The sequence below is a fragment of the Oryx dammah genome, unplaced genomic scaffold, assembly GCF_014754425.2.
Source record: "Oryx dammah isolate SB20612 unplaced genomic scaffold, SCBI_Odam_1.1 HiC_scaffold_10, whole genome shotgun sequence".
Classification (NCBI taxonomy): Eukaryota; Metazoa; Chordata; class Mammalia; order Artiodactyla; family Bovidae; genus Oryx; species Oryx dammah.
The window spans coordinates 16,442,915-16,458,489 of NW_024070194.1; the positions used below are offsets into that span (position 1 = coordinate 16,442,915).

The 15,575-nt window shown below is 51.2% G+C and overlaps 1 protein-coding gene across 1 annotated transcript in view; it reads right to left on the reverse strand.

Annotated features, from left to right (window-relative positions):
• Positions 1-6,071: 6,071 nt before the first annotated feature.
• VSTM2L (V-set and transmembrane domain containing 2 like) overlaps positions 6,072-15,575 on the reverse strand; it is a 38,549-nt gene continuing 29,045 nt past the window's right edge. Inside the window, exon 4 of the mRNA XM_040247336.1 lies at positions 6,072-7,496. Within this exon, the coding sequence (XP_040103270.1) occupies positions 7,224-7,496 (273 nt within the window). The 3' untranslated portion in view covers positions 6,072-7,223. The remainder of the gene's footprint in view (positions 7,497-15,575) is intronic.

Consider the following 15,575-nt stretch of genomic DNA (forward strand, 5'->3'; position numbering starts at 1 on the left):
TAGGGGCAACTGAGCCCATGGGCTGAAACTAGAGAAGCCCGTGAATCGCAACGAAGAGCCCAAGTAATGAAAGATCCCACGTGCCACAACTGAGATCCAACTCAGTGAAATAAACAAATATTTTCTTAAAAAAGAGCTTCCTAATGGTAATTGTTTCCAGGAAGAATTAGGAAATGGATAAGTGGAAATAGAATGTAATTCTCTATAAATACTCTTGAACTTTTAACATTCATATCATGTGCCCTTATTACTTATTCCCCCCCAAAATTTTTTAAGATAGTCAAGGTTGCTTGGGGGGAGAAATTTGATAGAATATCTGGTGCTAGCAATTTCATGCTTAAGGATTTCCCACACACTCAGAAATACCCTGAGAGTGCCACGCTGTTCACAGAGCCATACTCGGTTGATCATTACCTGTAATAGTAAATCATTAGAAATAACTTAGATGCCCATCAGGAGGAGAGTGGTCAGGGTAACTGGTACATCCTCTGCTGAAATACTCTCCAGCGAGCAGCAAAAATGAGATAGGTCTATATGTGGCATGCGGTCAAGTGAAACAAACCCATCCTTATTTTAAAAAAAGTATTATTTTTTAAGTTATACATGTTTGTTTCTTTAAAGAATCATATAGCGCATTACTTCTCCAACTATACTCCTCTGGCCACCTCCATCAGAATCCTGTTGGATGAGGACTTCCCTGGTGGTCCAGTGGTTAAGAATCTGCCTGCCAGTGAAGGGGACTCCAGTTTGATCCTTTGATCCCTGGTCCAAGAAGATCCCACATGTTGCAGGACGGCTAAGCCCCTGCACCACAACTACTGAGCCTGTGCTCTGGAGCCTGTGAACCACAACTACTGAAGCTTGTGCTCCATAAGAGAAGCCACGATGATGAGAAGCCCCTGTACCACCCCTGGAGAAAGCCTGCTCCCACCAACGAAGACCCAGCATAGCCAAAAATAAATAACCCCTCCAAAATCTCTGTTGGACATACAGATTCCTGGACTCCACTCTAGAATTACTCACTCTCAATCCTGGATGGTTCACAAGCTCCCGTGACTCAGATGGCCCCGGGTTTAGGTGATGTGTGGGCCCCAAGAGGGCAGGGCACCTCGCCCATTCTCTGGGTCCCTAACAGGGGTCCTGGTTCCTTCCTCCTCCCCCTGGACCAGGCCTCCAGCAGGCCTGCCCCACGCTGGTTCTTCACTGAACTGCTCGGATGATTCTGCGAGGTCCCTGGCTGTTCGGTTAGCTGATTTCACAGCGAGCACTTACTAGGGACTCAGAGGGCAGTCAGTCCTGCCCTGTGCTGGGAGGGTCCAATCCCTGGCTGAAATTCACTGAACCCTCTCTAACCTTCTGAAATGGAGCATCTGTGCCTCCCATTCTGAATTCTGGGGTGAAGGAGCAAGAACTGGGGTTGAGGAGCAGAGGCCTGATACTTTGCTGTCAGTTTCTCCCATTCCCACCCAGCAGAGAGCAGAAAGGGAAGTCCTGAAGTAAAGTTGACAGGGGAGCCCTGAGAGGGTCATCCCTGAGGGCAGCTGGGCAGGCAGGATGCATGGGGACTGGGCCAGGATTCAGGGCCTCAGAGATCGAGGGAGCTGGGCCGGGGCTAGAATCGCCCAGGAGCATGAGAACCACCGGGGGCGCCAACCATCAAGGTGGGTGCCGTGGATCGGAAGGCCAAGAGGGGTCTGGAGTTCTGAGTTTACAACAAGCACCCACCCCGGGCTACTCTTATACTAGGGAGCAACTAACTTTGGGATGCGAGGGGAAGTTTCTGAGCATTCAGGATAGGGCCTGGGGACCCCCTTTAAGAACTTCTCTCTCCGGACTTCCCTAGTGGCCCAGTGGTTAAGAATCCACCTGCCAAAGCAGTCCCAGGTGCGGGAAGATTCCACAGGCCACCAAAACTCCTGAGTCCATGTGTCCTGGAGTTAGTGTTCCACAAGAGAAGCCACTGCGATGAGAAGCTTATGCGCTGCAAGTAGAGAGTAGCCCCCACTTGCTGCAACTAGAGAAATCACGTGAGCAGCAACAAAGACCCAGCACAGCGGAAAAAAAAAAAAAGAAAGAACTTCCCTCTCTCAGGCCTGCTGTTTTTCTGCTACCACCGCACCCCCCACAACCCAAGTTCCAACCCTGGGCTACCACTTTCAGCTCTGCTCTGAGGTCAGCACGATTTGGCTGTGGCTTCTACATAAAAAATCACAGCAATATTAACAGAAGCCAGAATTTTCCAAGTGCCTCCCAAGTGTCTGTTATGGGCACGTGGGTGCTTTGCTATCATTAAGAGGATCCCATTTCCCTCAACAGCTTTATTGAGATATCATTCACATACCATGCAATTCACCCATGTAAAGTGAAAAGTGAAAAAGTGAAAGTGAAAGTCACTCAGTCGTGTCCAACTCTTTGCGACCCCATAGACTATACAGTCCAGGGAATTCTCCAGGCCAGAATACTGGAGTGGGTAGCCGTTCCCTTCTCTAGGGGATCTTCCCAACCCAGGGATCAAACCCAGGCCTCCCGCATTGCAGGCGGATTTTTTACCAGCTGAGTCACATGGGAAGCCCGTACAAATTGTTATGATGATTTACATTGTATACGATTTTCTGTGCTGTGCTGTGCTTAGTCGCTCAGTTGTGTCCAACTCTTTGTGACCCCATGGCCTGTAGCCTGCCAGGCTCCTCTGTCCATGGGGATTCTCCAGGCAAGAATACTGGAGTGGGTTGCCATTCCCTCCTCCAGGGGGTCTTCCCAACCCAGAGATCAAACCCAGGTCTCCTGCATTGCAGGCAGATTCTTTACCATCTGAGCCACGAGGGGTGATATTAAAATTTCATTTTTTTTTTTTTGCTGTTTATTTACAGAGTTGTGTGTCCATCACCCCAAATAATTCCATCCCCCCCCAAAAATAATCACATACCCAATCAATCCCCACTTTTTTCCTTTCACCCAGCCTGGGCGACCACCAGTCTGCTTTCTGTTTCTATAGACTTTTCTATTCTAGACATTACATAGAAATGGAATCCTACAATATGTAGCTTTTTGTGTCTGGCTTCTTTCACTTAGAGTAATGTTTTGATTATCACTTAGAATAATCCATGGTGTAACAGGTATCAGTATTTGGTTCTTTTTTATTGCCAAATCTCAGTAATATTCCACTGTCTGGACACACCACATTCTATTTATCCATTCATCGGTTGATGGGTATTAAGGTTGTTTCCACTTTGGGGCTAGTATTTATGAATCAATAAATAATATGAGTGAATATTCACGCACAGGTTTTTGTGTGGACATATGTTTTCAGTTCTCTCGGGCACATACCTAGGTATAGAATCGCTGGGTCATATGGTAACTCTACGTTTAACATTCTGAGAAAGTTCCAGACTGTTTCCCCAAGGAGCTGCATCATTTTATCATCCCACCAGCAGTGTATGAGCGTTCCAGTTTCTCCACAGCTTTGCCAGTGTTTGTTATTCTGTCTTTTTTTATCAGGTATTTTTATTTTTAGCTAATTAATTTCTGTGGCTGTGCTGATCTTTTTTGAGGTGTATGGGCTCTTTGTTATACTATGTGGGCTTTCTCAAACCGCAGCACACAGGCTTTTCTGGTTGTGGCTCAGGCTTAGTTGCCCTTCACCATGTGGGATCTTAGTTCCCCCACCAGGGATCAAGCCTGCGTGCCATGCATTACAAAGCAGATTATTAGCCACTAGACCACCAGGGAGAAGGAAATGGCAACCCACTCCAGTATTCTTGCCTGGAAAATCCCATGGATGGAGGAGCCTGGTGTGCTACAGTTCATGGGGTCGCAAAGAGTCAGACATGACTGAGTGACTTCACTCACTCACTCAGACCACCAGGGAAGTCCTTCTCTGTGTTTTTGATCCTTGCCAGCTTAGCGTATACCAAGTGGTACTTCATTATGATTTTGATATACATTTCCCTGGGAGTGTTCCCATTTTACAGAAAAGGAAACTGAGACTCAGAGAGGTGAAGAACCTTCCCTGGGGTCCTGAAACAGTCATAGGCAGAGGCAGGATTCTGTCCCAGGCACTATCTCTCCCCTGAGCTGTATTCCCAGTGGAGAAAGAAAAAGCCCTCCAAGGAGGTGGGGACTCCCCTAAAGAGTGAGAGGACTGTAGATGAGACACAGGCTCTTGGGAAGGTAAAATGAGGTCCCATGAAGCCTCAGGATTTTCTGTGGAAAAGTCCTCCCCTGGCGCAGTATAGGTGCTCAGCTCCTGTAAGAACTGTTACCACGCTAGCTAGGGGTTGAGCCTGTAACCCCCAGACCTACCCAAAGGGACCTGGGCTTTTCAGGCCTGCCTTGCACTTGGGGATTTCTGGAAGGGACCATATTCATTGAATAAAGGGACCATGTTCACTGACTGCTGGCCTGAAAGGACCATAGGTCACAGACCATCCAGACCAGGGATCCTGCAACCAGTCCGAGCCCTGCTGGCTCCACAGCCTCGTTGATACACATCCTCATCCAGCCAGCCATCCTCCAGCCTGTTCTTCTCTGAACTTCAGCTTCCTCATCTCAAAACTGAGGATACGTGCCTCCCCTTGGGACTGCTGTGGCGGTCAGCACAGTGCCTGGGGCACACTTAGTGCTCAGCCAATGTCAGTCATCATTCCAGCAGCTCCCGGACCCTGCCCTTGAGGAAGCTTACTCAGTCTGGCTGGCAGAGGAGCTCGGGGACAGGCAGATGCCCCAAGCTCTGTGTGGGTGATGCCAATGGTTTCTGTAGGGGGACAAAGGGGCTGCCATCTGGGCATGCTGGCTACGAAGGCTTGACTGATACACCCCCAGGCAGATTCTCAGCAGGACGGAAGTGGGCAGGACTCTTGGCTGGGATGAGCAAAGGGGAGTCCAGAGCCCAGGGCATGATGGAAGCAACAGTCAAGCTTGGCAAAACAGATTTCAATAGCTTAGCCTCTCTGAGCCCATTTCCTCAACTGTAATATGGGGGTGTTGATACCTGGGGAGAAAATGAGATCCCTAAAGGGATGCCTAAACCTCCCAACTGACCAGTCCATGTGCTCACATGCAGGGCCATTAATTACGGTGCACCCAGATGGGACCACAGATTCTTGTCAACAGTATTAATGGATGCATACATTGATATGTTGTAGGATAGTCAAACAGGAGAAGGCAATGGCACCCCACTCCAGTACTCTTGCCTGGAAAACCCCATGGATGGAGGAGCCTGGTAGGATACAGTCCATGGGATCTCAAAGAGTCGGACACGACTGAGTGACTTCACTTTCACTTTTCACTTTCATGCATTGGAGAAGGAAATGGCAACCCACTTCAGTGTTCTTGCCTGGAGAATCCCAGGGACAGCGGAGCCTGGTGGGCTGCCGTCTCTGGGGTCGCACAGAGTCGGACACGACTGAAGCAACTTAGCAGTAGCAGCAGTAGCAGGATAGTCGAATGGTAATAAAATGGACACATTACGGACACATGAATCAATCTAGGTGAATCTCACGAAGAGCAGAGTATGAAAGAGCAGATAGGGTATAATTCCATGCATATAAAGTTCTAAAAATGTAAACAAAACTCAACTATATTGTTTAAGATGACATACATATAGGTAGTAACACTCTAAAAAAAAAAGAACACTGAGAATGGGATTACCTTAAAAATTAGAGTGGTGGTTCCCTCTGGGAGAGAGGAGGGGGTAATCTGGAAGACACACGGGCCGGGCAGGGGGTTCTTTTCTGGGGTTGCCTGGTGAGCTGGTAACTCACCCTTACTTCATTTATAAGTTATTTATTCACAAAACAGTGTAACTATGTTATTGTTCGCTTCTGTATGGGTAATGATCTCAAAATCAGAATAATTCAAGCGCCTGGTAATTGGATTGGCGCTGGACGAGGGCTGGTTTTCTTTCTCCTTGCGCCCCCACTAGAGTTCGTCCTGTGCTTGGGGGGCCGAGAGCAGGCGCGAGAAGGGATTGAGTGAGGCGTGGTTGTGGGCTGGCCTCTCCTTCCCCACCTCCCCCTCCCTGGCGGCACTGCTCCCAGACGTGAATGCCCCAGAAAGACTCTGTCCAGAGGTTTTTTTTAAACCGCTTTATTCAGGTTGGCTGGTAGTCACAGACTGGATCATGTGTACAGGGTAACCCACACCCTCCCAGGCAAAGCCTAGGCCTCTCCCACATCCCCCGACTCCATTGCTGAGGGGTGGCCAGAGGTTCCAGCCAGTTTTGAGGGGGTGTGGGGCTCAATAGAAATATTTACAAATCACCAAGGGGGTTGGTGCCCCCCTGCTCAGGAATTGTGAAAGGATTTGGTATGGGGGGGGCCCTTGGCTCCCAACAGCCCCAGGCCCTTGCGGGGGCGGGGGGGGGGTTGGCATCGGGCCTGGGAGGGGGCTGGGATGGTAGGAGCTGGCAGAGGGGGCTCCTGTGGAGCCTCGAAGACCCTCCAAAGGGTCCCGCTGGTGCAAGACTCTGCCTGGGGCCAAGGGGTCAGAGGGGAAAGGCCCTCCTTCTGACTTGCTATGTGAAGGGTCAGATCCGGGGTCCCCCGCCTCCCGGCTGGGTGGGACAAGGGGCTGATTCTTAGTAGGAGGAGGCTGAACATGAAGGACCCACCTGGAGGCGGTGGGAGGGGTCTCCCTGTCCTCCCAGGACCCCTGTGAGCCACTCGGCCAAGGGGTCACGGCTCTCCTGGGTGGCTCTGTGCCTCACTCCTTCACCAGAGGCCCTGGTTCTGCTCAGAAGATTCAAGTCCACATTTGGGAGGGGTCACCGTTCCACACCCCGGGGTCCAAGCAGGGGATGGGAGGAAGGAGGGAGAGTAAGGCTGGGAGGCCCCTGGCTTGGGACAGGATGGGGGACAAGCAAGCAAAGTGAAACACTGGACTCGACTGAAGCTGGTGACGGACGGGGGCGGCTCGGTCCAGGCCTGGTGCCCCAGCCCAGCGTTCCGGGGCGGCTGTCCCCTGGGTGCCCCGGGCCACCTTCTCGGAGCCAGGTCGCGGCGAGGTTCTGAAGGGGGAGGGTTGGGCGGGGCTTACATGCTGAGCTGAGGGGTGGTGGGCGCAGGGCCGAGGAGGGGGCCACGGGCCGTCTCGGGGATGGGGAGGAGCTGGACCCGGGCAGCCCTGGACCCGGGCAGCCCCGTCCCCGGCGGTCCAGCGGCTCCTCGTGCACTCGATACAGCCAGAGGGGCGCGGGGCGGGCCAGCGGCGAGCTGGGCATCAGTCTAGAGGCTGCAGGCCTCCTCGTCCACCGAGCGCTTCCGCAGCTCCTTGCCGGGCTTGGGGGGCGGCGGGGCGGGCGCGGCAGGTGGGGCCTCGGGCAGGTGCAGGACGGAGTTCTCCCCCGGCTGCACCCGCAGGTAGGCCTTGACCTTGTGGTGCCGAGCCTTGCCGTCGCTGAAGTCGATGACACGGCACTCGTAGGTGCCTTCGTCCGTGGGCTTCACGCGCGACAGGCGCAGCTTGTGGGAGATGTTGCTGCCCACTACCTTGACCACCTGGGGGCGACACAGAGACGGTGACCTTGGCCACTGGTGTCCTGGGCCCGCTCCGCGGGTGGGGCCCCAGGGACACTCCCATCAGGGCATGTGGAGTTCAACAGCAGAAAAGCCAAAGCAACTTAAGTGTCTATCAACAGATCACATAAACAGGCGCTGCTCAGTTCATTCAGTGGAATATTGCATAGCAGTGAAAAAGCATGAGCTAGAACTAGCTGTATTAGAGCTCAGGGATACATGGGGTGAAAAGATCTCATTGCAAGACTCTTGCCCTATGACACCATTTCTGCAAAGGCACGAAAACACTCTACACTGGTGTTGGTGACTTGTGTGCAGGCCAGTTTGAAAATAGATAGCAGGGAACACAGTGTGGCCTCAAAGCTATGGTTGTTTCTGGAGTGGAGCCCAGGGAAGGGCTGGGGTAGACTGCAAAGTGAATTCTTAGCCTTATGTATCAAAATAAAATAAAATAAAGGCTGATCACAAATATATCAGGATGCTAATGATAGCTCACTCCAGTGGAGGTGGGGGGGCAGGGGGAGCAAGACTGTGACATTTGTCTTCATATTTTGGCTTTTTGCTCATTTACTTATTGGATGGGGTTTTTTAATTTTTACTTAAAATTGAAATATAGTTTATATATAATAAGGCACACACAGCTTAATGAAATTTTACAGGTATCCTGGGTGTGACCACCATCCAGAGCAAGGCATGGGACGTTTGCAACCTTCTGGAGTGCACCCTAGTGGCCCCTCCTTGTCAATTTCCACCTCCTTAGGTTACCTAGTACTCTTGATTTTTATCACCCTAGACTAATTTCCCCTGTTCTTGAACTCATTTGTATGTGTCTTCTTTCATACGACACTCTATCAGTGAGATTTCTTCATGTTGCCTGGCTCAATTTGTTCCTTTTTATTGCAGTGTAGTATTTCATCACATGGATATACCACAGTCTGTTTATCTAGCCACTTGTTGATGGACATTTGGGTAGCTTTCAGATTAGAGCTCTTCTTAATAAATCTGCCACAACTATAAAGCTGCTGTGAATTTTTTCAACTAAGAGGGAAAAGGCAGTTGGACATTCATATGAAAAAAATCACTGGGGAAGCTAGAAGAGGACAGGGGACTCTGTGATCTCTTTGTAACTTTCTCTGAGTCTGCAATTCAAAATAAAAAGCTGAAATAAAAGAGAAAGTTTGGCCTATAAAGTGGGGGTGTTGTAAAAGGGGGCTTCCATCCTTCTTATCCCCTTCTTCCTTTGAGCCAAAAGAAGCCCCTCCTACAGCCCCCACTCATTCTAGACAGAATAGGGGAGAACAGTCCCTAACAGCCAGCTGCTGACCCCCTGCTCAGTGATGTCATTACCAGCTGGCACTGCAGGCTCACCAGGGCCAGGATGGAGCTGAGTGAGCTTCAGACTGGTGGCCACAGTCCGGAGCCCAATTCGTCCTTCTCCCCTGGGGTGGTGGTGATGGGGACAGATACCCAGCCTGCCTGTCCTTGCCACACCCCAAATTCTGTAGGAGGACACCCTTGCTGATCACCCTTGCAGTGAGGAGGCCAGGGTGAGAAAGAGGACGGTGAGGTGGTGTGTTCACCATGCAGCTGGGCCCTCACACACATGACTTCTAATCATCTCATTAATTGTCTCTGGCTTCCCTGGTTCCTTCCTCCTGGATGCCAGACTCTTTATGACCTCACAGCCTTTGCTGGTTTCTCTGCCAGGATGCTGTCTCCCATCACCTCCTTGACTCCCATTCATTCTCAAACATCACCTCCTCCAAGAAGCCCTCCATCACATCCTCCTGTCTATTTCTTTCCTAACACTCATCACAACTGGAGAACCATATATTTGTCTGTTTACTTGATTTTTGTTTTTCTGACTAAACTATAAACTCCACAAGGGCAGGAATGATATCTATCTTTTTCATCTCAGTGCCCCCTGAAGAGCCTAGTACCCTGTAAATAATAATAATGAAGAAAGAAAACATATGTGTTTAAATGAACTTACTCTAGTTTCTCCTTTCTCCAAATGAAGTGGTACCAGATATCATGCTTGTTGATTTGGGGTCACATATATATGATCATACCCACTTTACAGATGGTGAAGCTAAGTCTCTGAAAGACGTGGCTTCCCCATGGGCATCAAGTCAGTGAACCCAGGTTGCCTTTGCACACTCTAACCCTTCAAAGGTGTGATGGGCCCACAGAGGGTCACCTAGAGGTAGCAGGGCCACAGGGCACTTCCCAGGCTCTGGAAGGGAAGAGAGCAGTGGGCAGCTGCTAGGAGCCTGGCTCACCCTCTCTTATTCTGACCTTCCTGGCTGGTCATCATCCCCCACAAAGCAAGAGTACATGGGCTTATGGCACAGCAGGAGGCAGGAGGTGGGACAGAGGCAGAACTGCCCACCTTCCCTGTAGAGCAAGCAGTGGGAGACTCTTCCAGCCGCCCCCTTGGGTGTGGGACACCCCCTCCTCCCCAGTACTGGGGCAGGGCCCAGCTGGAGGCCATCAGCCCTGCTGGTTCCATCACCTCTGACCAAGGGCACAGAGAGGTCCTGGGGCCCTGCCACGCTCTCAGGCGAGTTAGGAGATGCCGTTGCAAATGCGCAGCGGGGAGTGAATTACCTCAACATCTGTTTCCCTCACGGATATTAATTATCCTTCATTTGTCAACCCTACAAGGCGCTAATGGAGTAATAATGTGAAGCGCTGGGAGGAGCGCTGGGGAGGGAGTACCATGCATGGCCCACCCCTCCGCCCACCCTCTCCCTTCCCTGGACCGGAAGCCCTGGTCACCGGCTCCCTCCTACCCCGTCACTCCTGTGTGTGACCTCCCCCACTCAAGGAGGAGAAGGGAGACAAGGAGAACAGCAAACAGTGCTGGGAGGCTGGATCTGACCCTAACCCGTCCCGAGCACCCTGGCCTCAGTTTTCTTGGGCTGGATTCATCCTTCATTCGACAAGCCCATGAGCGAGGCCCACTCCCGAGCCGGGCGCCGGAGATACAGCTGCGAGCCAGCCAGACCCCTGAGACTCCCACGTAGGCACCAGGTCTAAGGGAGAACCCAGACCTCACGTCAGTAACCAAGCCCCCGGGAGAGCTACCTTATACCAGGATGATGGGAGGGGACACACATCAGTCCTGGGATGTGCGTCTATAAGCACCACCCAGAGAAAGCAAACAATAAAAACAGGAACAACAGTGAACAGCAGAGCTGGTAGCTAATATTTACGGAGCGCTTGATCCCTGGGAGATGATGTGCTAAAGAGTGTACACCTTATTTAAATCCCATAATAAATAACCCCAAGACGTAGGCACTGCTGGGATACCAAGATGTAGGCACACTGGGATACCCATTGTATGGGTCAGGAAACAGAGGCTCAGAGAGGTAAGGTGACTTGCCCAAGGCCACCCAGCTGGTGACAAGAACCAGGTCCTAATCATATCCCTGGGGATTCTCCCAGGACCAGTAAACAAGTCTGTCTTTCCACACCGCCCCCCCCCCCACTTTCCCTGGCCCTCCAGCCTTCCATGTCTTTGAGGAGCCTGGACCCTTCCTCAGAAGCATCTCTTACGGGAGGGAGCCATCATATTACCCAGGCTTCATGGGGGTGGTGGAGCAGCCTGTTGGATTTCAACATTCACAGACTGGGCAGAAAAATCCTGCAGCCCAGCCCCCCAGCACGGGGCTGTGAGGCAGAGAGACCCCCACATGGAGGCCTGGCTGTAAATCATAATCGCCTCGGCATGGGCATCGACAGGCCTTAGCAGTGCAATTAAGCACCTAATTATGCTGAAAGAGACAAGGTGGCCAGTCCACGCCATGACCAAGCTCAGCCTCCCTCTTGCCTGCCCACGGCCCAGGCCTCGCTGGACATAGCAGGAGCCCACGGACCATCAGGTGGATGGGCTGGGATCCTTCTCCCAAGCTGTACCAGGAAGAGTGGATGACGGCAAATTAATCCGTGGTGCCAGACCTTTCCTCCGTGTGTCCTCAGCCTAAGAGAGACGTGGTAACCCTGAGAAAGTGCTGGGTGGGGAGCAGGGGGTCAGGAGGTCCCTGCCCCAGGCCTGGATCTGAGCTCTGCCACTCCCGAGCTTCCATCAGGAACACCCAGCCAATTCACCAGTGCCCAGCTGGTAAAGAATCCACCTGCAGTATGGGAGACCTGGATTCGATCCCTGGGTTGGAGAGATCCCCTGGAGAAGGGAATGACTGCTCACTCCAGTATTCTGGCCTGGAGAATTCCATGAACTGTATAGTCCATGGGGTCTCAAGAGAACGACACGACAGAGCGACTTTCACTTTCACTTTGGCAAGGCCAGACGCCAACTCAGAGTCTCCCCAAATCTGGGCCCCAGAAGGCCTCACCCACTGCAGCCAGACCCTCCCAAGTCATAACCGCCATTTGTCCCTTCACATGGGCACAATCTGTCTCTGAATCCCACTGATCTTCCTGCCAAACATCACTGGTCCTCCCCTTCTCTCCGGAGCCCAGACCCCCACGCACTGGCCAGGGCAATATCCCAGCCTCCCCCAGGGCCTCTCCAAAGCACTTTGGCCCCTTCCAATCCATCCTCCCAAGACAGTCAGACATATCTTTCCAAAATGGCTCCAACTTAGAACCCTTTCTGTGACGGTTCCCCACAGTGGCTGCTGGGGGAATCCTCTCATTTCCCTCATCCACCAACCTCCAGCAGTTCCTCCAACACACACACACACACACACTCAGAGAAGTTCCCTCTACTCCAAGTCAACCCCCCTACACTCCAGTGCTCACTTCAAAGAACACCTCCAAATACAGTATTATAAAGTAAAATAAAGTAAAAAAAAAAAAAAAACCACCTCCTCCAGGAAGCCCTCCAGACCCCTCAGACTAGGTCAGGTCCTCTGTGACCATCCAGACCCCTCAGACTAGGTCAGGTCCTCTGTGACCGGCTGCACTCCTTCTTATTTTGATAGTCACAGCTGTAGTTTTATGTTTTATCACGTGTGATGGTTGAGTTATCATCCATTTGCCACACCGGCTGGAGGACCCTGAGAGTGGGGACTGGGTGTGTGTGACCGTGGCCTTCACAGAGTGATCTTTGGGGCCTCAGCCAAAGGCCGGCTGCTCCGTGCCTATTTCAAGGAATTCCCAAGATGGATGGAGTGATTTCGACTCCACATGAATCTTGCCTCCCTTTCAGACTTCAGAATTCCATGCCCTTTGTATACCGCGGATCACTGCAGGAATTTTCAAGGAAATATAGAAATGTCTACTACAGAAAATAAAGTTGTAGTACACCATGACCCACTGCTTGGCCTGTTAATCCTTCATGAAGAATGCAGAGCTCATGCGCTGCTCTCCCAGCCCCCACTCCCTGCAGCAGAAAACAGGCAGTATTCATGTGTATATCACATGTATGGGGTGGGCAGGCAAGGCAGGCAGGGGCTTGATCTGACAAATACTGCTGCTGCCTTTTAACCATTTATGCAGATTTGGGGGCCTGGGGTTGGGAGGGGCTGTTTGCTTTCCACAGTTTTTAAAAAATCCAATTAGGTTCTGACAGTTAAAAATCAGGGGCTTCCCTTTGCATTACAGGGGACACTGGTTCGATCTCTGGTCTGGGAAGATTCTACATGGCTTGGGGGCTGCAGCGTGCTTTCTGAGGCCTCTTTGGCTGCCCCTTGGGTTTTAGGGCTTTTAGGAGAGGAGGCAGGGCTTAGGCTAGCAGGGCTGGAGCACATGGCCACATGTATATTGGGATCCAGGCTGCCCACGGCTGTTTTGGACTGAAACAGGTGACATGAATCTACAGCAAAAACAACTGTAATTAGACCAAAGAAGGGACTAACAGTAACAAAGGCAGGTGAGCCTCTTGGTAAAGAGGATGCATGTGGAGAATTTCACCTTATTTTAAAATTCAGCAGTTGGGGCCCATCTCTACTTCCAAAATTGTTAGTTAAAGGGAAATTAATTCCAAAACAGCACTTCAGTGAACTCAAAAGAAAGACTTCCAGAACCTGAAAATGGACACAGGCAGAATTTATCTGAGTCCCAGGAATGAGGTCCTGATGAGGGAATCCTCAGCATATACAAGCTCCCAAGGGAGATAATTTTTAAGGCCGGGGATCCTTCCCCAGGCCTCAAGTTAAATGAGATAAATCACATTGTAAAGTACTCATCATGGTTCCTGACATATGGCAAGCACTCAATAAATGTTAGCTGCCTTGTTATTATTGTTATCAATGCTATTATTACAGGTGCCTGTAATTTAAACGATCTCCTTATGAGATTCTGAGCTCTTTTCATTCCCTCTCCCGTTTTCTGCAAAGCTGGGCCTCCTTTCCCTGCTCCACACCCCTCCACCCCCAATTCTGGGAATAGGAATCATGTGATTTGAAAATCCATATTAAGTTTCCACTCTAGTAACCACTGTCATTTATACGGCCGAATCCAGAGGACTTTACAGTTTCCATAGCACTTTTCATACATATATTTGTTAGATAGCAGTGAACGAGGGAAGAGAGGCCCAGGGAGAGGGCAAAACTGGACCAGGACTCGAGTGGTCCTGGGACATTTGGCGCTGGCCCCACTGTGTCTTCCCTGACCTACCCCTGCACTCAGCGCTGCCGTATCTCAGCCTCCCCAGGGCCACCATGGTGGACCCAAGGGGTTACAGCACCCACGATGGACCTCTGCCTCCACCATACCCCCAGAGACTCATTTTACTTCCTACTCTGAACCTGGGGCCCCCAACGTGCTAACGATGCGCAGCCAGAAGACTGAGCTGTTTGCCTTCCACAGTTTTTCAAAATTCAAATTAGATCCCAACAGTTAAAAAGTCAGGGACTTCCCTGGTGGTTAAGTGGTTAAGAATACACCTTGCAATGCGGGGACTCGGGTTCAATCCCTGATCCGGGAAGATCCCACATGTCTCAGGGCAAGGAAGCCTGTGTGCCACAACTGTTGAGCAGAGCACATGCTCTGCAACAAGAGAAGCCACCGCAATGAGAAGCAAGTACGGAGGAGCCCCGCTCACTGGAACTAAAGAAAGCCTGCGTGCAGCAACGAAGACCTAGCACAGCCAAAAATAAAATAAATTTTTTTAAAAAATTGGGAGATACTTCCTGGAATTTGGGATTTTTAGGTGACATGGGACTCTGGGGCCAGCACTCCTGCAGGCTCATCTGGCTCCTGCAGGTACAAGGCCTTCGTTCCCAGGCCCCACCTGCCCACATGACCCCTGAACACATACACGCACAGACACGATGCATATGGTGTTGGCATGTCTGTGTATCAAAATCTGTGTCTGGCTTTGTGCTGCCATTGGCCTGGGTGTGTGTTTGTGTGTGTGGCAGTCACTTGATAAATATTTATTGGGCGCTGACTACCTGCCAGGCACGGAGCCAGGCTCCGGAAATCAGGCAGGCGCAGTCCCAGCCCCACTGTCTTCAGGGAAGACAGGCCTGAAACAGAGGCTCACAAGCACAGATCAGTACAGACAAAAATGCAGCCAGCAAGGAGAAGGAAGGGGCGCCGGCTGAGTCCCAGCATCCAGGGAGGCTTGATGAGCTGAGTTCTGAAGGGAGAGAGAGGAACTGTTTTCTAGGCCAAGGGACTGGCCTGTGTAAATGTCAGAAGGTAGGAAGGAATGCGAGGCTGGGAGGCAGCCAGGATTGGGAGGGACAGGGGAACCAGGTCCAGCAGACGAGATGGCCCAGAGGGTGAGCAGAGCGAGTTGCACAGAATCTTGAAGGCCATGGAGAAATCTGAGCCTTCTCTCGGGCTGCAGGAATCTGGGGTGTGCTGCTGCTCACAGATAGCCGCTAACTGTGCGTCCATGTACTTAAGAACTATCACAGGCAAGGTGCTCTCTGCACATGGAAATGGGTCTAACCAGAGCCCCAGCTGGTGCAGGAATCACCAGGGATTGGGGTGGGGGTGGGCATTGCACGATCATGCTGAGTACATTTATTTTATTTAACTAATTAGCATCTTTGCATGCCCCTCACGTGGGGCCCAGCAGCCTTGAATTCTAATCCTCTAAGTCAATTAGATTATTTTCTCCTTTGCGTTAGATGCTTCTTA